General features: G+C 39.7%; 1 protein-coding gene, 1 long non-coding RNA gene and 1 other non-coding gene across 3 annotated transcripts; 1 reads left to right on the top strand and 2 right to left on the bottom strand.

Moving 5' to 3' along the window:
* Positions 1-1,518: 1,518 nt before the first annotated feature.
* Positions 1,519-17,057, bottom strand: LOC111576399 (polycomb protein suz12-B-like). Its single transcript, XM_023282051.3, has 16 exons — positions 16,350-17,057; positions 15,646-15,692; positions 15,443-15,507; positions 12,145-12,213; positions 11,859-11,908; positions 11,655-11,740; positions 11,310-11,556; positions 9,960-10,062; positions 9,730-9,835; positions 8,810-8,984; positions 8,593-8,681; positions 7,975-8,118; positions 7,030-7,187; positions 6,733-6,931; positions 5,710-5,789; positions 1,519-5,421 (listed from the first exon to the last, which is right to left on the bottom strand). The coding sequence occupies exons 1-16, from the start codon at positions 16,519-16,521 to the stop codon at positions 5,055-5,057; spliced, it is 2,157 nt and encodes a 718-aa protein (XP_023137819.1). The 5' UTR covers positions 16,522-17,057; the 3' UTR covers positions 1,519-5,054.
* Positions 17,058-20,150: 3,093 nt separating this feature from the next.
* On the bottom strand, positions 20,151-23,466 carry LOC118471123 (uncharacterized). Its single transcript, XR_004848347.2, has 2 exons — positions 23,253-23,466; positions 20,151-21,866 (listed from the first exon to the last, which is right to left on the bottom strand). It is a non-coding gene; the product is annotated as an uncharacterized LOC118471123 (long non-coding RNA).
* Positions 23,467-23,988: 522 nt separating this feature from the next.
* Positions 23,989-24,060, top strand: trnat-cgu (transfer RNA threonine (anticodon CGU)). Its single transcript has one exon. It is a non-coding gene; the product is annotated as a tRNA-Thr (tRNA).
* The last annotated feature ends 128 nt before the right edge of the window (positions 24,061-24,188 follow it).

The following is a 24,188-nucleotide window of genomic DNA, read 5'->3' on the forward strand; positions in this document are numbered from 1 at the left end:
TCGTGGTGCTCGGACCCTAATAATTCCTAGGGTTTCAATAGGTTCCTCGCACCACTTCGTGGTGCTCGGACCCTAATAATAATTCCTAGGGTTTCAATAGGTTCCTCGCACCACTTCGTGGTGCTCGGACCCTAATAATTCCTAGGGTTTCAATAGGTTCCTCGCACCACTTCGTGGTGCTCGGACCCTAATAAACCCTAGCATTCCAATAGGGTCTTCGCACCATTCGGTGCTCGGACCCTAATAATAATTCCTTGCATTCCAATAGGGTCTTCGCACCAGTCGGTGCTCGGACCCTAATAATAATTCCTTGCATTCCAATAGGGTCTTCGCACCAGTCGGTGCTCGGACCCTAATAATAATTCCTTGCATTCCAATAGGGTCTTCGCACCAGTCGGTGCTCGGACCCTAATAATAATTCCTTGCATTCCAATAGGGTCTTCGCACCAGTCGGTGCTCGGACCCTAATAATAATAATAATAATAAACCCTAGCATTTCAATAGGGTCTTCGCACCATTCGGTGCTCGGACCCTAATTACACTTATACCAGTCAAGATTCAGCTTCTGCACTGGAAAAGCACCCCAGCGATTGAGGTTAATCCACCTAAGTGAATATGATGAGCTTTGACATTTTTAGTTTTTCAGAAAATAACGTAGAACTGGGTGAAATTATTTTTCAAAATAATCTGTATTTGAGTTGACTAATTTTCTACATATAACTATAGGATTTAAGTGCCACATAATAAGGCCAGAAAAAACATGGGGTCACATGTCAAATATAGTGTGGCAGATAAGACAGGTAACAAAATACAATATACCCTGATAAATTGAACAGCCTATTAAAATCCTAATATGCGTTGTTGTAGCTCCCTCTTTTGGATTTCTAGGATGTCTTCTCCAAGGACTGTACAATAGCATATTAAGGTGAAAAACACGACCATTCCTATTGCCACCAAGTGGCGCTACGACTGTGAATGGATATTTGCATAAGGATGTCATTAGCCCATCATTGATATATCCCTGACTATGATAATCATAAAAAAAAATCCTCCTAGAATTTATTATATGGAAAGTAATGTTTTGTGTTTTTTTTTCATAAAAAAAAACAGCAGTGGCAAAATGTAAACAAACCCATTTCATGGTTAAAATCCTGAATATTTGCTATGATCAGGAATAATGTTGGTTAAAAATTGTACTCAGTGAAAATGGAAAATAACATATAACATACTTATGGCAGTTTTTGACATTTTTAAAGGACCTCTGTGTAAGTTTTTTTTTAAAAACTGGAACTCAAGAGTTAATTAACTGTTAAACAGTTATAATTTTCTAAGTAACTAAATAACTTCCAAATAACTCAAATATAAGTGTTTTGGCAAAACAGACTTAAATATGGTCCAGCTAATGTGCAGCAATCCGTCATCTATCCAAAACTTTATGACTTTATAACTTTACTAAATGACAATTTTGTACACATAATGGATGAAATGATAAAGAATTTGACCACATTCTCAACAATATTACAAAATGGTTCCTTTAATAGAAAACCAATCTGACTTCACTCAAATGTTCATATTGTCAAGCTGGTTTTACATTATTGTTGAAGAAAAGTCTTGTTTTCTTGACATGGCTCCTCCCATCTTGTGCAAAATGCTGCTGGTCTTGTGAATGAACAAAAAAATAATAAATCAACAATGGGCTCCACTGAAACCAGAAAGTGCTCTGTCACAGAACTGTCGCATGTCAACCCAAATGGCTCAGAATTCCTGCAGCAAAGCAGATTCCTACAGGCTGGATTTGTCACCATCAGACTGATGTAAAGCTTTTAAAAGAGCAGGGCCACAATACAAGAAATAAACCCAACTAATCCCATCAAAGCTCAAAATATCTCTGTGGCAGTGCCAGTCCTAACAGCTGGCTACATCTGGAGGATCATACTGCATACAATCTGTTCAAAATGTAGCAGTAAACTGTAAGGCAGTATCTGGACTCTGCTTTTTTTGCTCACTGTTGAACCTCAGATGATTTGAAGGCAGTGAGGATCCTGTGTCAGATGGTCCAGAGATGCGGCCTGAGTCTGCTTTGCAGAAATCCCTGTTTTTTTTTTTTTCCCAAACATGAGACACGAAACAAGAGCGGAGAAATCTGCATCAAAGGAATCCCCTTTGGTGTGTAAACTAAGAAACTAACAAAACTTCTTGGCTGGTGTTCAGGTCTCCAAACAACCATATTCCAAAGCTAATTCTTTACACCTAATTAAACAGAGTCTTATGTACATAACAGGCACAGCAACAACACGAGGAAAAAACAGCACCATGTTGAGCTCCAGTGAATGTTGTGTGCCTTCTTTAACATGTGGCCCAAAGTCCGTATAACAACTCATCATTGAGTCAGTCAAAAAAAGGTAACGGCAGATCTGAAGAGCTTGTGCATCTGAGAGAAACAGCTTAAAAATACCAAATTATTCAGTTCATAATGAATCAAAATAAATCGGAGGCAGCACCTGGAAAAAAACTCCACTATGACGGCAAACTAAATACACTATATTGCCAAAAGTATTCGCTCACTTGCCTTGACTCGCATATGAATGTAAGTGACATCCCATTCCTAATCCATAGGGTTCAATATGACGTCAGTCCACCCTTTGCAGCTATAACAGCTTCAACTCTTCTGGGAAGGCTGTCCACAAGGTTTGGGAGTGTGTTTATGGGAATTTTTGACCATTCTTCCAGAAGCACATTTGTGAGGTCACACACTGATGTTGGACCAGAAGGCCTGGCTCTCAGTCTCCGCTCTAATTCATCCCAAAGGTGTTCTATCAGGTTGAGGTCAGGACTCTGTGCAGGCCAGTCAAGTTCATCCACACCAGACTCTGTCATCCATGTCTTTATGGACCTTGCTTTGTGCACTGGTGCACAGTCATGTTGGAAGAGGAAAGGGCCAGCTCCAAACTGTTCCCACAAAGTTGTGAGCATGGAATTGTCCAAAATGTCTTGGTATGCTGAAGCATTCAGAGTTCCTTTCACTGGAACTAAGGGGCCAAGCCCAGCTCCTGAAAAACAACCCCACACCATAACTATGTGCCTCATCATCCGCTGATCCCGTGGTAGGTCAGTTTACGTGGCCTACCACTTGGTGGCTGAGTTGCTGTCATTCCCACACACTTCCACTTTCTTATAATACAGCTGACAGTTGACTGTGGAATATTTAGGAGCGAGGAAATGTCACGACTGGATTTGTTGCACAGGTGGCATCCTATCACAGTTCCATGCTGGAATTCACTGAGCTCCTGAGAGCGACCCATTCTTTCACAAATGTTTGTAAATCAGTCTGCATGCCTAGGTGCTTGATTTTATACATCTGTGGCTATGGAAGAGATTGGAACACCTGATTCTGATTATTTGGATGGGTGAGCGAATACTTTTGGCAATATGGTGTATCTTTGATTTGAGAATGTAATTTTGAGCACTGATCATCTTTTCTCAAATTTTACAGACCAAACAACTATCCAATTAACAGAGAAAATAACCAACAGATTATTCTACAATGAAATAATTGTCATTCGCAGCCCTGTTCAACTGGTAATAAAAACAGCTGTTTCATTGTGAGAAGTATCTTCGCTTCTCGAGCCTCACAAATACTAAACTCAGCAAGTAATCGACAGACTTCAAAATAGAGGCACAAGTTATGCTCGTGTTGTGTTCAGATTTCACAATTCTGCATTGCTGAATCTTAAAGGAGGTGGAGCTTGAAGTGTGTCTTTGTTGTCCTGGGATCAGCAGAGCAGAGATGCATGATAGGAAAGAGGAAAACGTCAAGTCTGCAAGAGATCGCTGTAAGAAAGGAGCAGAGCTGCATCGAAATGAGGGTTTCTGAGGAATAAAAACATCTAGCACCAGTAGTTTAAAAAAAAAACCTGTACTGGACATGTGTGTACATGCACACCAGAGTCAAGGTTCTCATAAAACTGAAGTAGATTCCTGTGAACTGTTGAGGTACAGAGCAGGTGATCACGCCTGTGACTCCTAACCGAGAAACCAATGAGCATGTAAACACACTCTGTATGAAAAGAAAACCTTTGGTGGAGCTGAGCGTGCCTGGAAGGTCACTGATTGGTGCTTCACACTGAGGAAGATGATCCCATCTGAGGTTTGTTAACTGAACTATGGAGAGAACACAAAATAAACCATCATGAAACTACGGGTCAGGATGAATTCTTGCATGTGATCGATGTAACGATGTTGAAGGAAAGTGGCACCAAAGAACACAGTACTGAACGTGGATTAGTCCACCACTGAAAATAGTCCCAAACAACTGAAATCAAATTAGTTGTGAGCAGAACTGAGAAATTATAGTGGAGAAAATACATTAAGCATTGAGCAACACATTGTTTTAGGTCTTTCATGGAATTTTGTCTATTTCCCGAAAATGTCTCCATACAAGGGGTTGGGTGATTATCTGATCTGACCTTTATCATTTTCCCCAGTCATCAGCATCTGTATTTTTATAACCGATTTCTGATAAATAAATTTAACAATGTGAAACAGAAATTTTAATTTTTACTGCAAATGTATATATCATTTTAAAATAACATATCCCTCTCCTTGATTGAATTTGTTTTGTGCTCACTCCATAGTTTCAAATAAACTTGGTTGGCTGGAAACAAAGAAATGACACAGCAACTGCAGCACCTTTGAGTTTCAGAGCTAAAGCTCTGGATATATCTACAGCATCAGGACACACAACATGGAAAAACAAGTAAATATTCATAATTCAAAGCTTCAAGCTTTTAACAAGTTGAGACGTTTTTAGCGCCTCTGAAGTGTCTCTTTGACTCAGATCTGTGAAAAAGTGGAAAACAAATGACTTCCGAGATTAAAAGTTCATCTTGTTCCTGATGTAACCTGCCTTTGAAGACGTTATCCCTGCAGTAACCTGTGTGTTTGACACCTGTTTGTTTGTCGCCTCAGTTTCCTGTCCTATTTGGGGATGTCTGATCGACGGTTAGTTTAAAACCAATCTGACGTGTTCTGCTCGGCTTTTCTGTCGCAGCTCCTCAGCTCCCCTCCTGCTGGTTTCCATTCTCCAGGCAGCCGTTGCTCGTCTCATCACTACAGACTTTATACTCGGATGGATCAGGATCAGGATCGGGGTCCAGCTCCGGCTGGGACTCCACGGCCGTTTCCCAGTCCTCTTCTTCTTCCTCCTCGTCTTCTTCCCCGTCTCCGTGAGCTGCCTGGCTCTGGAGGAGGCGGAGGCGGGCCATGGCCTGGTTGATGGTCAGTGTGCTGATCAGGTTGAAGTCGTGCATGCTGATCAGGTGCAGCAGGAAGTTGCGACAAAGACTGTGTTTGACGATGACGGCAGCGTGGTTTTCAGCAAACAGCAGGCAGGCCTCGTTCATCTGGTTGTCTGCTATGAAGCTGGAAGGAGGACAGAATAGTCAGGAGAGACTTCATCCATTAATCCTGAAACCTTATAATATTGCACAGACTAAACTTTGCCCTTCCAGCACTCAAACATTTTTCTGCTGTCTGTGCTTCACAAGCATCACAGAAAGCAGAAAAATGGTTGAATGTGATGTTAATCAACATAAAAATGAGTTTTTAATTTCTTTTTTAATTAATCATTAAAAAAGAATCAAGTTCTTCTGACAAGAGCTTTGCGCTCTACAGTAAAATAGAAAGCATTATGTCCTACTAAATACACACCCATGCTTCATGACGTGCAGGTTCCACAGCTTCATGATCTCCTTCTCCCCTTCGTTTACGTCAGTGAACTCCTCAATTTGCTGCAATGAGAGTCAGTGTTAGACAGGATCTAGATTTAGGTAGTTTCAAAGTAACCTTCACATAACAGCAACGCAGGAACACAACATCCGGCACACTACACAGAATCACTAACACCCTTCTCTAGTCTAGAAAATGTTGCAAAAACACAGCAGCTTATCAGAGTTAACAAGACGATGTTTACCAGAAATCTGTACTTTCCTGCACATTTCTGCCAAAGAAAGGGATGTTTATCTTGAAGCTCACCTGTATTTATACCTGACACCTTAAAGGTGGGTGCTTTATTCAGCTATGACTACAAACAGTGTCACTCTGTGATGGAGGGGGGAAGGGTTTGAGAAAGGCCCAATGTGACACCTTTAAACTGTAACCAAATACTCAATCCCAGATATTCTATGTAAAGTGGAAATCCTCACTTTCGATATTTCTGCTTCATAAATAATCTCAAAATTTACTTCAAAATTATTGCTAATTGACTTTCTGTCAGTAAACTGATTGTTTATGTACAGATGAGGTGGTAATTAGCAAACCTGCAACAGACAGATTGAAAAAAATAACTGTCTAATTTGAGGGCTGCAATTGTGCAGATGTTGTGACTTTTAGTCTCTGTCCTGGTTTTTCCTGGCTCAGAATGGGCCCTAGTGGGACGACTACACACAGTAAGCCCCATCGGTTTGTGTACAAAAAAGACAAAGAGTCTGTCTTAACTCACTTGATAGAAATCTCTGTATTTTCCAGTTATTTCTGACCATTTGATAAGAAAAAACGTCTGTTATATTTGTATAAATAACACACTGATTATTCTCAGTTTTCATCACCGTGGTGCTGTTGATTTTCCTTTGGCACCGTCTTACACCTCCTTCTGGAGCTGTGCCAAAAATTCTTCTGTGCAGGAAAAACTCTGTGAGGAGTGTCCATGCCTGGGTTTGTTCAGCTGTAACTGACCTTAACTGTCTTCTCTTTGAGCCAGTCAGGGTCCCTCTCATCCTCACTGTCCATTTCCATCTCCTGAGGCCTGAGTGGCAGGCAGCAGTCGCTGTGGAAGTACAGGCGGTTGTGTCCACTGATGTATGTCCTCTGCTGCTCCCGATCGCCATCCTCCGACTCCAGGAACTCAGACAGACTTGGCTTCGTCCTCTTTGGTCTGAACAGACAAGACAGAAAAGAACAGCTGATTATCCTCAGATATTCTTGGCACTCTGAGCAGGATGTAAATCAATAAAAAGTGGAAGTGAGTGGTACCTGCAGACCAGAATGTGGGTGACAGCAGTCCTCTTCACGGGACCGTTCCTGCTGAAGGCAAAGCCCGGCTGGCTGTGGATGTCCTGAGGGTTTCCTGCATATGAACCGTCGTAACACTCGTTGATGGAGACCTCGATTTTTGCTCCTTTAGGATGGGGCTGTCAAACGTCAAAAAGACCAAAGATCTATTCAGTTCACGACATCTAAACATGTATGTAATTATAGCAAAGTACAGAGTCATGAGCAGGAGGGCTTCGATGATTGGAGATGTTGACAAATCAATATACCAGAAACACGTTTATGATCGGAATGTTGAATTATTAATGCTCATCATGGCCTCTGTCTGAGCTATATCGTTTTTTTTAATGTGTTCTTGTCATTCAGCGGGAAACTAGAGATGACGCAGCATTTGCGTCAGGAACCCAAAGGTATGGATCAAACTGCCTAAAGAAATCAGGTCAGCAGTCAGTGACCTCTTTTAAATCTCTTGTGAAAACATACTGTTATTGAAGAGCCTTTCCAAGTTTCATTTGGTTTTTGAGTCTGCATTTATGTTTAAAAGCTCCTTACTGACACAATGTTAGTGTATTCTGTATTTATCCATTTTATATATTTGTGAAGCGCTTTGTAACATGATTTTGCAAAGTGCTCTACAAACCAATAAAAACGCAATTGCTTGCATGAGGCAGCGATAAAGCATTAGTCAGAAACTTTAGCAACCGACCATGGAAAAAAAAAACTCAATAAATAAAGTCTTTTTTCAGTTCAAAGAAATACAAATTGTTGTAAAATACCCTTATGAAAATGTGTTTAATTTAATCAAATGTGTTAACCGGCTGGACAAAATATTCTTTGTGATTTCTTTAGGTTATCAGCTGTTCTTTATAAACATGAACACAAACGAAGTCGTTCCTTCCCCAGAAAGTCAGTGTGAGCCTGTCTTACCACATAGTTGAAGACGAAGCGGGAGTGGGACAGTTTGAGGTGTTTGAGCAGACTGTACAGCTTCCTGCAGTTGAGGGTGCACCACGGACAGTGGAGGTCGTCTCTGGCCTCGGTCTGCTGCCGCGTGTTGTTGTTATACTGGAACTAGACACAAAAACAGAGACAGTTATTGCTGAGTGAATCCGATGCAGAGACAAAGGCTGACATGGTAGCTACTGAGAAATTAGTTGTTCCTCAGTGAGACTAACTCAGAATTCCTTCAATCATGACATCTGAGTAGAAGAATTACACTGCAGCATATATTCCCACTAAAAGCACTGATGCTAATGAAACAAGTTACCAGTATCTCTTATGTTTAAAACTATAGCCTTAGTGTGCAGAAATGTCGGATTGTCCATGTTTGAAATTACAAAAATTACAAAAAAAATGCCAAATGCAATAAGTTCGACACTGTGAATGAAGGAATATGACCCTTTTCTGATCTCTGTTTTGATTTCAAATCTTTCAAGCAAAATTATGGAGAAGTGTCATCAATTTTGATGACAAAGCTGTGATAAACCTGAGATAGGATCAAATGTGGGTGAACTATGCAGTGTAGACATCAGGTGAGACTCTAACCTGGTAGAAGATTCGTAGCTTCTGTCGGGGCTCAGCTAAGATTTGTTCTCTTCTGGTTTGCACGTCTGCATTTAAAGATTCTTTAACAGCTGCAGCCAGGAGGAGAAACACAACATCAGTCAGATTAATTAAGACAATCAGCACCACTTTCACCACTAACTTTACTACATTTAGTTAAACACACTGCTTGTTTATAGCGCTGCTGAGTCTTGCTCACCGAGTGTGTGTGTGGCTCTCAGGGTGCTGGGTCTGGTGTCCTGGTTGGTCTCAGAGTTGCGGGTGGCCAGTGGTTTAGCCACGGGTGCAGTGGATCGATCAGTGGAGTCGCTGGTCCAGCGCAGGGTGAACTGTAGGGTTGGACCCTGAGAGAAACTCTCAAACGGAGGCAAACGCTGCAGAAAAAGACCACTTGTTTGCCCTTCACTTGCATAAGTATTATTATTTAGTTTCATCATGTTCCCGGTGAATGTATTTCTGTGTTAAAGGGACACCCTTAATGTGCAATCTCAGGCTTACTAACTTAGCCGATAGCAATGGTAACTGTCTCACCCTCTGATTCCCTTTTTCTGTCCTGCTCAGTGTGTCGCATGTTTAGTGTTTTCTTTGGAACTGCATTAACAATATATGTGATAAACGTGTGTGTTGACAGCACTAGTGGTGGGACTAAGTGAATTTAGGGCTCTGAACCATTGAATGTGACCCATTAGCTGCTTTCGTCGGTCAGTTCCAAGTAGTTGCTGCAGATCAACCCATTGCAGCCCCTGGTAGCCATCGCCTTAGTGCCTTTTAAAATGGCATTTAGTTGCCTGATTATTTTATTGTTTTTGTTGTTACAGAGGGTGTCAGTGAGATGAGGGAAGATTATTCATTCAATAAAATGTAGACTAATCATGCTGAGGAATGATCAAAAAAAATGGCACAAATTGCCTAAAATCAAAGCACTACATAAAAGGCGTATTTGTGACAGACAACACCTCTCTGCAAATTTATTTAAATTACAAAAGATGAAGTCTCTGATGTACACAAACCAAGGATTTAACTATCTGCTTGGTTCTGTGCAAATATCTTGCATAAAAATATACACTTGGTCTGGAATTACCTTCATACATTCTCAAACACTCACACACAAACACACACCTTTCCATCCAGGATGGTCTCCCAGGTCGCCCTCTTCTTATTAACAGGACACTCCTCCATCTCTTGCATGGACACCTCATACTCCCCATCTAACAGCTGCAGACGCCTACACACAGGTACAAAACATCTTCACACAATTCTGCAACACAAAGACTGAAACAACACTGTTCTTTTCCTGTGTGTCAGAAGTTGACACTTTGTGTGTCTGTCAGAGTATGTGTGTGTTTCACCTGTTTTTATCAAAGACAGTCATCTGAGCCACAAATGTGGTTTCTCCCTCCTCCCTGAGAGAGGAGCTCCTCCTCTTCCTGTTCACGACTTCCTCTGAGAAATCTAAAACACAATGACACGAGCCCCTTATCTCTTATGCAAGACTCAAGCTGTTGCTTAGAATTTATAGAAATAACCCAACATCAAATTATATCAGTCATAGAAACTTTCAATTCAACAAGTTATTTGATGGATAGCTTAAAACATCAACAGGATGAAAGTGCAACTAAAAGATTTTCTTGATACTGACACAATCTAAAGAACAGTTTCTATTCTGTTTGTATTTTTGGACTAGAAAAAGTACATGTGAGGTGATAGAGTGATGTTAGTCAACAGCTATAAGTTATATATTTATATATTTAAATGACGAGAGCAAAGGTTGATGCCGCAAAGACGAATCAGTGTTATTTAGAATAAAATAGAATAGAGTAGCTTTATTGTCATTATACACAAAAATTGTACGATGAAATTGGTGGGAGCATCTCCCCATAGTGCACTTAAAAAAATACAAATATGCAGTATGCAAACATAATACGAGTGATAAATAGAAAGAACAAAAAAAAGTCCAATAAAAGTCCACATGTACACACACTCATATTGCAGTGTCCCATGTTTGGTCAAGAGAAAATTGTCCAGAAGTATCCGTGAGTGTTACTGCTTTGAGTTTAAAAGTCTAATTGCCCACGGATAAAATATGTTCCTCAGTCGGTTAGTGTTTCTGTGTTCAGTGTTGAAGAGACCCCGGCCAGGATGTGAGAGGTCAGTCAGACAGGATCCATATAATTCACAGACACCCTCCACTGCTGATTGTCGACATGCATTATGAAAAACTCTCCAATAAGTAAGAAACCTTATCGAGAACAGAAGCAACAAAGGAAGTATTTCACCCTCTGGATACACACAGATGCACCAGGTGTCGTGTTTTGTACACTGTTCTTTCTAATAAGCTAAGCTAATTGCTAAAAGTGAGCAGAAATGTGTTAGGAATGGGGCTTAAATCCATCAAAACTCTGCAAAGAGCGAAAGCAGGAAGTCAGTCTGTAAACTATGGAAGATGCTTAAAACAGACAATTCAGGTAGTAACTTTACAGTTACAGTTAAGGTGCTTAATCTTGTGAATCTTGATGCAACAAGATTCTTCCACTGTTTTCCCACATCGCAACAATTAATTCAGTGACTACAGTTAATTGAGTAAAAAGAGAAATGATGGCCCAAACTATAAAAATAAGGCCAATGTTGAAAAAAACTAGTAAAATCTAAAAAAAAAAAAAAAAAAAAAAAAAAAAAAAACAAATGTGAGGAGTGCTCACCTCTGCTGTGGTGATTTTCTCCATTGGCCAGGCCGTTGATCTGTGTTCGGGGACATCCAGGTCTCGATACTCTGAAGAGCAATGAGTAAGATTTGACCATGTGAGAGTTGCTGGGTTCAAACTCAATGCTGGGGACCAGCAGGGAGGGGAAGGACCCTGTCTTAGCCTGGACTCCAGCACTTGTGTCTGGATTCAGAGGAACCTGCTTCTTCCCTGTAGGGACCTGCTTCACTGGACAGCTGACATCCTAGAAGGCAGGAGAGGAAATTTTCAGATGCATTTACACATGGAAACTGTACAAAATTCTTATCAATTTTCATATGAGCAGAGATGATGTACACACACCTTCCTCTTCTTGTGGCAGACTTTGACCAGCAGCACCTCCAGAGACACAGAGTTCTGCTCATTCTCACTGTCCTGAGATGGTTTTCCTGAACACACAAACGCAAAGGAAGACAAAAGACTTCCTGAAAGTTACACTGAACAGAGTTCAGAAAATACCGGAAAAGAGAACAATATGTGACAAGAACCAAAGAAAGACAAACCTACCAGCTTTTTGAAAGAAGCCAGTAAATGTGAGCTGCAGATTAGAGGTCAAGCTGTAGAAAAAAACCCGAAACAAACACAAAAACACCTCTGAGATATTTCCTTTAAAGGCCAACAGGTGCTGTTAAGTTTGATTACATACAGATTAGGTTCACATTCTCAGAACAGGAGTCACAAAAAGTAGGGCTATTTTTGGTGTCAACCAGAAACCGTCTTTGGCAGAGAGATACTGACTGCTTTCTAGAAACTCTAATGAAAAGCAGATGGTCAAGCAGCAGTGAGCGCTTACCTGTGAGTCTCCTGTTCACCTCTCATCTTTTCTACTTTGAACAGCAGATTGTCAACCTTGGAGCTTTTCCTATGCAATTGGACAAAAAGTAGCAGTTAGAAATCATACGACCAGATTTCAATCTAGACATACAGAAGATCAGAACAGGGCTGAAAAATTAATAGATTTCCAGTCAAAAAAGATTTTAAGCAACAAAACAAGCACTTTTATTATTATCATGACTTCTTTTAACTTGTGTGCAACACTTAGATGCTGCTCTGGAGCCAAAAGAGAATGACCTACATATTTCCATGTCAGAAAGTTTACAGAAAGGTTGTAATTTATTTTTAATGGAATTGTTTTGTGTTTTATTCTTACTTTTCTGAAATTAACAGTCACAGCTTTTGTGTTCTATGTCTACTTTTTTACCTTCTATGCCGATTAAAGAATGTAATAAATGCATGTTCGAAACAATTCCTATTTTGAGTTCATATCTTTGCCTTAAAATATATATTTTGATGGCATCATCACGTGTTTTAAATTTATTACACTGCAAATATTGAATTGTAGCTTTATGAAATGATATCGCAAAACAAACAGCAATACCCTTATTTATCAGAAGAACTGCAATTAGACATGTTCACCAAGTCATTTAAAGGCAAATTTATTTCTTCTAGATTCATTTGGTTCACTGACCGACAACACTGCTTTAACCGTGCTTTTGATGGCTGTTACTTTATCTCCCCAAACACATCAACTCAATCCTAATCCTGGTCATCCTGCACTAAGGCAGACACTTGTGCAACATGAGAAACTTTAAATAATACAAACCAGATAGCGTAGTTTGAGATGAAAGTTTGAAACATGACTAAAAAGTAAAGCCTGTCACAACTGATAGCGATCAGCAATCTGTAAAGGTTGAACTTTACTTAACTCTAACGTGCAGTTTTGATGATTTCTGCTTTCCACATGAATGTACGCGTGGCAGGAGCTAAAGCTGAAATAACTTGCATGTAAAGTCGCTTGAAGTGTCATCGGCTGAGAAACTCTGTGAAAAGCTGTGCAGGCAGCTTCTGAGACAGCTGGTATAATGTTTAATCAATATCAACTGATTTTCCATTTGTCTGTATTGTTTACATGATGTTGGCACACAGTATTGTGATTAATCTACAGCGCTGTCAGAGGTGCAGGCCGTTTTGTGTGCTTAGCTGAAATCAAAAGGACAGCACCTGGCTCAGATTGGGAGTGCGTCAGTCGGGGTTTGGAGTGCACACATTAGTATAGAGTCTGGCCGCCTCACATAAATCCCGGTTCTGTCCAACTTCACCCTGAGTAGCAGTCTAATGAGCTAAAGTAACTGAAAACACCTGTGGGGCTCTGCAGAGCCTCGCGGCATTCTGAGAGCAACCTTTACATCTTCAGGCTCCATTCAGACGCACATTACTGCTGAATCAAAAATGCAGCCACCGTATTTATTTTAGAAAGATTACTGCTTTAGCTCTTGTGAAAAACAAAATGCAGGGTGAGTCTGGTTCAGCTGTTATAGCAGTACAAAGCAACAACATCCAGCAATACACTACAGTGACGTACAAGCCCTCATTCCTGGTACTTTACTGTGAATGCCATTGTTTTAATATTCTCCAGGGGATTTGTACAGGACATGCTGCTGGCTGGGTGCCTTTAACTTTAATTTGCGTATGGTTACACACATAAAACACATGGAAACCTGCATATGTAGGATTGGTTATGGACCCAAGCACTTTCAAAGAGGCTACACATGAGAGAAACCGTGTACTGTTCAGACATTTTGATTTCAGAGTCAATTTAGGTCAGACAGCTTTATAAAGAGAAAAAACGTGGCTCCATAACCACCTCTGTGTAGAATGACTTGCATGAATGCTAGTTTGTGATCAACTGAGAACAGTACTGGCATTTAATCTTGTTTATCAAATTCATTGCTTTCCTGTTTCCTATGTTTTTCTTGTTTTGTGAGCAGTTGATAAGTGTGGAGGGGCCCAATGCAGAGCGAGTTCATCTCAAATCACAAGTTGTGTTTCATGTGACTAGAGTAGGCACGGCTGCAGCAGAAAGTGAAAGTGAGCCAAGTGGCAAAAGAGAGAGCACCTGGTTCACGATCTCCACTTCAAACCGGGAATACACAGAATTTAACATGTGCCATTTTTAGTCTACAACAGAGTCTAAAGCACTGAGCAAAACTGACTGTACCTCAGAGAAGTCTGAGAAAAACCTCTTGACAACTTGTTACATTTTGGTAATGACTGTGGCAAAGGTAAGCTTATACATTATAGATTTAAGTGACTATCATCAAGAATTAAATTAACCATACTTTAAACCATGCAACATATCTTGTTGCTTTGTTTTTAAGCATCTTTAATGAAACAAACATCAATAAAAAACTAGCTTTATATGAGCTAACATGTTAATTTAATATTACATGAACACTTAACGCTGTAATACAACAGTAACTCATAACTTGTACATACATGCCTTGTTTTTAAAGGAGGTTATCAGCTGATAACTCACTGATATCAGTTTACTGGAAGTACATCATGGTATCACTGGAAATCTCAATAGAGGCAAGATTCATTTCAACACTTTACTTTTACGAGAGTTAATAGGTGTCAAAAACTACAAAACTATTACCATAAACATCTGCATAACTTAATCTAAAAGTGCAAATGTAAAGCTAATTGTTAGCCAGTTTTTCACTTGTACCTATATGACATTAGCTCAGTTACAGCTGATAAATACTTCTTAAATTTTCACTGTTTTTTAAGCAGGTATGCAGTCTTTTTATAATCACAGAATAAACCACATAAGCTGCAACACAACATCCACATGAGATGCCCTTTGGATTTTAACACACCCTTTCAGTGCAGACTGAACCATAAGCAGCCCCATGTGTATCAGCAGGATCTTTTTTTCTCTGCAGCGTCTGTATGCAAAGCAGCCTAACTGAAAACGCTTCTTCTATCTCAGCTTTAACTGATCTAGCTGGCCCCCACCTACAGCAGCCGACATGTTGGTTAGCTTTTATCCGTGATAGTAGCTGACCTGCTTTCTAAGAGACAAACTATGTAACACCAGCTTTCAATCCACCTAACTTAAAACAGCAAGAAAAGAATGTAAAGACACACAGAGAGGAAGATATTACACACTCCTTTGATGCAAACCACATGATCTGTACGTCGGGCAAGTTTAACAAAAACTTCTGCTACAGGTTTGACTTTTTCAGCCTGTAGACATCCATCATGAAACGGCAAGAAACAACACATTAAGAACCTCGGTGAGATTTTACCTTTTGACATTATTCCTTGAGTTTCTGTGGGACATATAGGTGAGTGTCCTGTGCAAGAATATAGGCTGAAATGTAACAGGGAGAGATGAGGGGGGGGAAAGCACTGTTAGAATTCTACGTCAGCATGCTGAAAGAAATGTTTCTTCTTATCTCAAATGGTAAAACTCAGCATGTGACTGCTTTCACAGAAAGGCAACACTCACAGCAATCAAGTTCCTTGTGCGGAGGAACCTGTAGATTTGGGTTGGTTCTGCAAATAAATGTAGAACATTACTTTAGGTATTACTAACAAATGAAAATTGAAACACTCAGTACACTTAAGCAGTGAAACAACCATAAATTATTCACATCCAAAACATTTTGAACTTTAATCTTCAAAAACGTGAGCTTTTTATCTGCTTCATATTAACTTCAGGGCACCTCTTTATGCTCTGGCAACTTTGGTTTTGTCCATTTTTGACAATTTGCAGACTATAAAAATAATTAAAAAATAAACTGATAGACAATCCTGTGTTGCTGCACTTCCTAAATGTTGCTCAAACACATTGCTGAACAGCAGCAACACATTAGTTATGATTAATACAATGCTTCTGTTCTTTCTCATCACCTCCATTGTAACAAAGTGCAGTTACTACAAGATATATGACAAAAATACAAAGCATGACAGTCCTTCAACACGTGAAATTAACAGTAAATGGCTAAAAGTGGACATGACCTCACACTACTTGTTGATGGTAATTTAAGTATGGAGTAGGGCAGCTCTACAGATGTAAAATGATCTGGTTCTCCAGCTATGCAGCCACTTATCTCACCATTCACATGGCCAGAGCAAAGCTCGCTGTGACCTCAGTGTAAACTCTACAAGTGATAGCTTTAAATATGAAACTTGAAGACAGCAGAAACTCACTCTCGAAGGCCTGCAAGAACAACTCGTGGTCGGCTTGAATAAGTTGCATGTTGGGCTTCTTGGCTGCAGCCATCACAGCGGAGGACGACTGGTACAACCCGTTGGCTTTTCCTCCAGAACCAAAACCCACCGGGTGGCTTCCACCTGAGGAGCTCTGCTTATGTGGAGCCATAGTCGAAACTGGGGGGAAATTGCCAGCAAAACTGTCCACCACCAAACGTGAAATGGTTTGGAAAAAAAGGAAAGAAATTCAGGTCCTCTTCCTTTGTCAAAACAAAAGAGCAGCGTTGGCACAAAACCAGCCGCTCAGGATAAGCACTGTTTACTCCTCATTTTAAAAACGGCTTGTGTACGTTTCTGTCTTTCACATTTTAGACTGGTGAAGCTATAATGCAACGTTTACGTTTAGGAACCAGTTTAACAGTTACTGAGGTCGGTGAACAGGCTTGAAATGCGCGAAACAAGAGAACAGCCTCCGGCAAGCTGACGCGGATGGCTAGCTACCCGGCTAACTTCCTTAGCCAGCTAGCAACAACCCGGGCTAACCGGCTAGCATCGTCTGGCACTCTGACTTCACCGATTAAGAACCCGAAAGCTGTTGACAAACGATATATGATTAAACATAGAAGTAGCACACGCGTTCAGGGATTCCGATGTCATAATTTCACCAAAATTCATATTATTTCTCGCCCAGTGGCTGCTGGCAAGTTAAGTTAGCGGTACCCGAAAACTCCACAAAATAACAGTCGGAATCCGTTCATCTTTTTCTAAATAAATTAGAACTAATATAGTAACTTTGTTATGTAGATAAACACATAGTCATTTGGGTTTTCTACACAATTTTCGCGTGATAATAATTCCAACGTGGGAATCAGAGATACATGCCCATGAAGCACTGACATAATTCCTAAAAAAGGTAACGTTTATCAATTGTCTGAGTTTATTTTGAAGGCGAAGACCGTATACGTTCCGTCATTTCTAGGTAAGCTTTGATAACTTGACCAATGGACGCTGCGGCTTCCACTATGATTTGTGTTGAAAGAACCCGCCTTCTAGCAGCTTTATCCAATCACCACGCTTGTTGGTAAAAATCTGAGTTGTCATTGGCTGGAATATTGGCCGGTCTCATGCTATGAATTGGAAGCAGGAGGTGTGGACGGGGACCCGTTTGCCGCCTGCTGCATGGCGAGCCGGGTCTCCTGAAAAGATTCAGGCAGTGGCATCGTTAGGGAGTCTGAATATTTAATGATATAGGCCTGGATCTCATTTTAATTTCCGTCCCAGAAATCTTAAAATAACACGGGTTAATAATGTTTTGAATAAAAGTGACACAAGTATTTGAGACGAACAAGGAGCTAGAATAAAATAAAAACAAAAGTGTAGTGTATCAAAGTTTTTTTCTAAAGTAAGAAATTATTTACAGTGTTATTTAAGTGTAAATTATTTGCCGGGATGTGCAACTTATTTACTTGGGTATGTGCAAAATCTCATAGTATGTGGTGTAAACAACTTGAAATAAGCAAAAAGATTTTTAAAAAATATCTTCTTTAAAGCTGTACATTATTGCAACAATTTTATTTCTGTAGCTGGGGGTGGGGGGTGGAGGCAGTGTCACTGAGGTTAGAAAAAGGCAGAGGTGAGGATGAAGTCAATGATGGAGGTGTAGAAGTGCAGCATTATTGTCTTTGGCAGGTAGAACTTTTTCAGCTGCTGCAGGAAGTACATCCTCTGTTGTGCTTCCTGAGTAAAGGAGCTGAAACTCATCTCCCACTTGACTGTCTGCAGTTAAACCAAAGCTCTGGCATTAAGATTATATTCTCGGTACCACACACATTCTCTAATAATCCCTGTATAAACACATTGTTCACAAATGTCTCCTCTTTTCACATCCTGTATTAAAAAAAGCTTTCAGCTACATGTGCAAACTAATGCTAGTAAGATGTTTCTTTCCATCCTTCTTTTGTTTTACAGCTGATGATCTCATGGATTTCCATGTGTGGAATTTCCTTAAATGCAGTAAAGATGGCTTAGCTGCAACTCATCAGCTCCATGACTTCAACTTTAATGGGAAGTTTTCATGTTACAATGTATGTGATATATAAGTTTCACCCTGATGCATTAATTTGACCCATTCTTGGCTTAAATGCTAAATCAAAGCGGCAGGTAATGGAGATAAACAAATACTGGCCTGATCAGTAGCAGAATGTAACAAAATGCATTTACTCAAGTACTGTACTTAAGTACAAATTCAAGGTATTTGTGTTTTACTTGAATATTTCCATCTGTGCAACTTTTAACTTTCATTCCATAGCATCTAAGAGAGGAACACTGTACACTTTTCTGCACTGCATTTGTTCGACAGCATTAGTTACTTTTCAAATTATAGTTTTTCATACCATTCCTATCCAGTAAAAATAAAAAATAAAAAAATCTCCAAATTGTGTAACTTTCATGCTCCTTTGTGGGTTCTTCTATTTCTTAAGATATATAAAGTAGAATTAGCTCAACCTTAACATCTACAGCAGCAAGGTGCACCATATGCAGCAGTAATATTTATCCCAAAATATATACAATATCAAAACACTTTCAGGGGCTATTTTACGGCAGAATAAGTGCTTTTACTTTTGATATTTTAAGTACATTTTACAGATAAAACATAACATTATTTTACTGAAGTAAAGTTTTGAATGCAGGACTTTTACTTGTACCAGTGTATTTTTACAGTGTGGTTTTACTAAGTAAAGGATCTGAATACATGAATTACTTAACTCAGGAGTCTATCTTAGCTAAGATAACAAATACACAATCTCTTATTAAAATTAAATAAATACACTTTCCAGACTCAGTCACTAATTAAAATCATGTCTTTGAATATGCATTTTTCTCAGAGTTTTGTTTTTCCTGGTTGCAATTTCTAGTCTTTTGAATCAAGCAGTATCAGTTACATGAAGCGGAATTCATGCCAGTGTCAAGCAATTAATTATTGGATTTAATTGCTAAAACTCCATATTCATATATTTTAATGATCCTCATTCATTTTTCAGCCCCTTTCATCAGCTCATCACACATTTGTTATTCACCACAAACTGAAACATTGATTAGTTTTATCATAAATCTTGCCATATTATGCTTCAAAAGATTCATAAACCGCTAAAATTAAGTTGAAGGGAGGAGGATGTGGAGGAAAGTGAGGCTCTCCATGTCCTTAGCATATATGTTACATGGCAATCATTTCTCCAGATATGGTTGGAAGCCAGTGAGTCTGTACTGCCAGCAGACGACTAAACCACTGACCCAAAAACATAATGAGGACTAAAATAGCTCCTGAGCACACAGCACTTGAATTTACACACTGGTGATGTATTTTCACTGTGTTACCAACTGCGACGGGGAAATCACTGAGAGTATGGCCGCTTAGCTCGGAGTTAAGTACAGACTTGACGGACATTGTATCAGTAAAGATAAACTTTATCTCCTGATAAGTTGTGCAATGCCATTTATTTCCATTTTATTTCTTTACTACCATCGTATCACTGTAATTTCATGTTCTAACTGTCCTTTTGTTCTTGTGTTTTTCCACCAGCCTGCAAGATTCACTTCCTTCTTATAAAGATTTTCTGCTGCAACCAGTTTTTTGCAAAATCATTTAGATTAAATTAAGAGAAAAGCATACGCAAATACAAATATCCTGATTTAAAATGACAATACTCTGTGGTTAAAAGGCACAAAAAAATCTTCCCAATGTGGATTTAACACACAAAACGGACAATCAAGTCATAAAAAGAACGGCTGAAACATAAATTCTGATCAATTCAAACATATTCCCTTTAATAGTAGCCATGGTAGTGGTTCAGCAGAGTTAAATAGACAGTACACTGGCAAAGAATCCCCGGAAAGTGAGCAGGGACAGTAGTGACAGCAACCAACCAAAGCGTAACCAAATCATTTTTCAAAAAACACAGACATGAAAGGAAAAAAATTTAAACTTGGGACAAATTAAACACATACAGAAGCTGCCTTTGCAAAGCACGTTAGACAACACGAAACAAAATACACTGACTTCTATCCTCTACCAATTTCTCGTCAGCATGAAAAAAATAAATCTCATAAAGGATGAATTAACTTCCCAGTGTTTGAAGTGTTTTTTGCGCTTATCCTGTTAAGTCCAGGATAATTACAAACCACAGCCGCCACAGGCATTAAAATCTCTGCTCGGATTATAGTCTTTACTTTAACAGTGCAACAAGATCGCTTTCAGCCTTTGAACTGACTCTGCAAGTTAGAACCAATGTTAGAGATGGGATGTTTGATGTGATGAATTTCCGTTTAACCACATCCACACTTTCCCATCAAACGTATCAGTCACATGACCTCATGCCAATTTTCAAGAGAGGAATCTGCTATTTTTTGGCAACCAGTCCCATGAAAACTTGAAAAATATGATACAATCTTAGCCTGATGATCTATGAAATTCCAGTGTTTGATAAAGTTACAGTCTTGAGATGACTATATTCCTATATTCTGCTTTCAATCTTTGTCTTGGGTCTGTTGATAATTTCAAACAAAATGATGAAGTGAATTCAAACCAATTCTAGAACAAAAATGTAACTATGATGCTATTTTCTGTTATAGCCATCAACTGTTATGTCAATGAGTTACATCTATATCTCAAGTTAGAGTTTGTTTTTTAATAAGTGCTACAAAAAATATTCAATTTGTAAGCATGAGAAAACAGTTGATATGGAGGTAATTGTGTTGTGAGCTTTAAATAACGGGGTTAAAATAACTTAGTAGCAACAACAGTCACACTTTGTTTCTGCACCAAATCAAAAGTAAAGTGTTCCCACTTTTCAGAAAAAGCAGTCATCAACAACAAAGCAATGAAATCCTTCCCGCTTGGCAAAAAAGTGCAAAGTTACCTTGAGAAGCTGTTGGGGTTTTTTTGTATTAATATGGACGAAGGTCTGCAGACCGTTTCAGGCTAGTTTATCATTTAAAGTACAGAGACAGACAGCGCCCAACACCCAAAGTGTACTCGTTTTTTCAGACACATCCTGATTGATACTGTTCGTTTTGTGCCCATCAGTGTTTCTGACTTGATCTGAGGCATCATCATCGTAGCTGAGCATGCCTGATCTCCAACCAACTTGATTCTGGCCCACATAAAGATGGAAGCTGAAGCTATCCTGGATAACGACAAACACCCTGCAATGAAAATGACATCTACTGGGTGCTTGGCTTTGGCTGGAGAAGCTCAGGTCAGCCAGGTTCTAGTGTTTTCTCAATAGTATGTACGTCATGAGCAGGATGAGGCCGGCCGACAGGGCGGCGATCACAAACTGGTGGATGGAGAGGACGTTCTCCAGCGTGTGGATCCTCTCCTCCATGGCGCTGGTGTGGAAGTAGTCGTAGATGCCAGCCGCAATGCTCCACAGCGCCCACACAGCATCCACCACCAGCGGCATGGTGAAGCAGACAGGGAGGCTCAGCTGCAGATCAGACAGGCTCCGTCAAAGACTGGAACAAGGACAGAAGATATGCAAAAGTTACAACATGGCGCTAAGCAAAGTTAGACATGAATATCAAGGCTGAAATTTTAAAATGACACGTTTAAGAATCAAGACCTCAGAAATTCACTGGCAGTGACAATTCAGGGTCTCTTAATTTTTGAACAACATTAAAAGCTAAAGTTCTTGTTCCAACAGAGCATCAAAAATCTCAGCAATTTTGTCTTTAGAATCACTAAAACATATTTAGTTAGTTATACAGGCATGACAATCAATGTATTAAAGGAATAAGGCCAGTGTGCCATGCCCAAGAGTACACGAGGCTTCTAGGCTAGTCAGAGTTCAGTTCAGGCACAGAGAGTGGACATAGCACAGGATTTCTGGAGAACTTTGAATGTCCCACTGTTTGAGCACTGTTGACTGAAAGCTGTACAAATCAAAACAACTCCAAAGTTCTGTAGCAACCACTTCAATTACAATTCTTTAAATTATTAATTATAAAGATGTGGATGACAAGAAAGTCCTCATAGTCTCCCCTTATTACAAGCATTTGTTTTCCTGGTGCATGTGCAGCCAGTCGATGCACCTTAATGTAAATAATTCTGTACAACTACGGTCCCTGGTGTTCAATCCAATGCATTTCTTTACGAATGGATGGAAGCTTCATCGTAGCCATCAGGAAGAGGCTATTTTGATCCGTTTTTACCACCCAGTTTTTGAAAACATGCACATAGAGCATTACTGCAAAAACAACTAGATCAAGAATATATGGTAAGAAATAAGTAATGACGTTGGTAGGGGTATAGCCAGAAACGTGATTCTTTTTCTTAGAAGACTGACAGAGAGAGAGAGAGAGAGAGAGAGAGAGAAATTGAGAACTATGCATGTATCTGTAGGTTACACATCCAGCATGTGTTAAAGTAGCTATACTTTAAATTACACTACTACACAAGTTGTCAACACAGTCAAGCATCCGAAAAGCCTCTTAGCTAATTCTTTATGCAAAAAGTCCATTTTGTTTAACTTACTCCTGCAAAATTCTATGAATGGAGTTCAAGTTGATTCACATACAGACGCAAAGCTTCATGGAAATGAGGTATGAGGGGGGCTATTGAAACTGAATGTGAAGAGGGTCCACATTTTTGTGCTCCGCCACTGTTTAAAAGATTTCTATTAGTTACATTTTGACGCAAGCAACACGGCCGCTAAATTGTTTAAAATGTGCAGAACTGAGTGAATGCTAGCGCACATACGGCCGACTATAAGTGTGAAGAAAAAAATGAAGCCTCTTGTACAGAAACTTAGAGAATCTCTGTTAGCTAGCTAACGCTTTAGCTACAGACGTATCCCCTCTCATTAGTTAGCTCTGTTTTTTTTACTGTCCGCCATTACTTACAACATTAGCTACTTCTGAAATTCACCAGGTCCGGACAGTCTTTCCACCATCCCAAACATGTACATTTCACTTCATCGTATTACACATGCAGCTACTGTGTTTCAATGAAACTGGAATCCCATCGGCTGTCAGCTTCTTCGTCTACTTCCGGGTGTGTTCTCCATCAAGATTCCCCTGGCGACAAAGGTATGCCAAACTTCATTCGAAAAGACGTTGCTTTTTAGGATTTCGCTGACTGTCAAAAATATATTAAATGAAACAAAAACTTAGATATTTTAAAATTGGAAGTGTCATCTTCGGGGACATTCGGCAATAACATGAAATCTTTAAGGGTGATTTTATAGGTTAATCCCATCAACCCCTGTCAGGTGAATGATTCCGTGGAGAGAAAATATAAACACGGGCAAACAATTTCTAAAGTATGCTAATTGTGTATGTTCAGTGTGTAATTGGTTGTTGAATGTCACCATACTTTCGAATTATAATGGAAATTATTTAACCTGCATGACAGCACGATTTGTCTGTTACCTGTTGAGTCAAAATAGGATATATCTTGAATGGACTTTGGTATAGTGTGTCTTTCCTGCAGGTGAGCTGATTGTACACTTCACGTCGCATGATGAATTTACTCTTAACCCTTCAAAAAAATTGACAAAACAACAACAACAAAAAAAAAAAACATATCAACAATCACACCACTGTTAAATTACCAACCACTGCGCGATTTACACTGCCAGGCGCGGTGGCCAAGTGGTAAGGCGTCGGTCTCGTAAACCGAAGATCGCGGGTTCGAACCCCGTCCGTGCCTGAGGCAAACGATATCGTGTGTACTTACTTTTGGTGCGAGTCCTTAGTAGGGCCCGACCCCTGAGCCTCGGACCCTGTTGGAATGCAAAGAATAGATTAAGGAACCTGCACTTGCGTGTGGAAAGAAGC

This window comes from Amphiprion ocellaris, chromosome 19 (assembly GCF_022539595.1).
Source record: "Amphiprion ocellaris isolate individual 3 ecotype Okinawa chromosome 19, ASM2253959v1, whole genome shotgun sequence".
Classification (NCBI taxonomy): Eukaryota; Metazoa; Chordata; class Actinopteri; family Pomacentridae; genus Amphiprion; species Amphiprion ocellaris.

Bases quoted from the DNA above. Each gene is read 5' to 3' on its own strand.
- LOC111576399 (XM_023282051.3), bottom strand. From the start codon at position 16,521: ATGGCTCCACATAAGCAGAGCTCCTCAGGTGGAAGCCACCCGGTGGGT. The intron at 11,557-11,654 runs GTGTGTGTACAT...CCTGCCTTCTAG, and splicing joins TCTGCCACAAGAAGAGGAAG to GATGTCAGCTGTCCAGTGAA. The intron at 8,985-9,729 runs GTGTGTGTTTGT...CTTTTTCTGCAG, and splicing joins AGACCATCCTGGATGGAAAG to CGTTTGCCTCCGTTTGAGAG.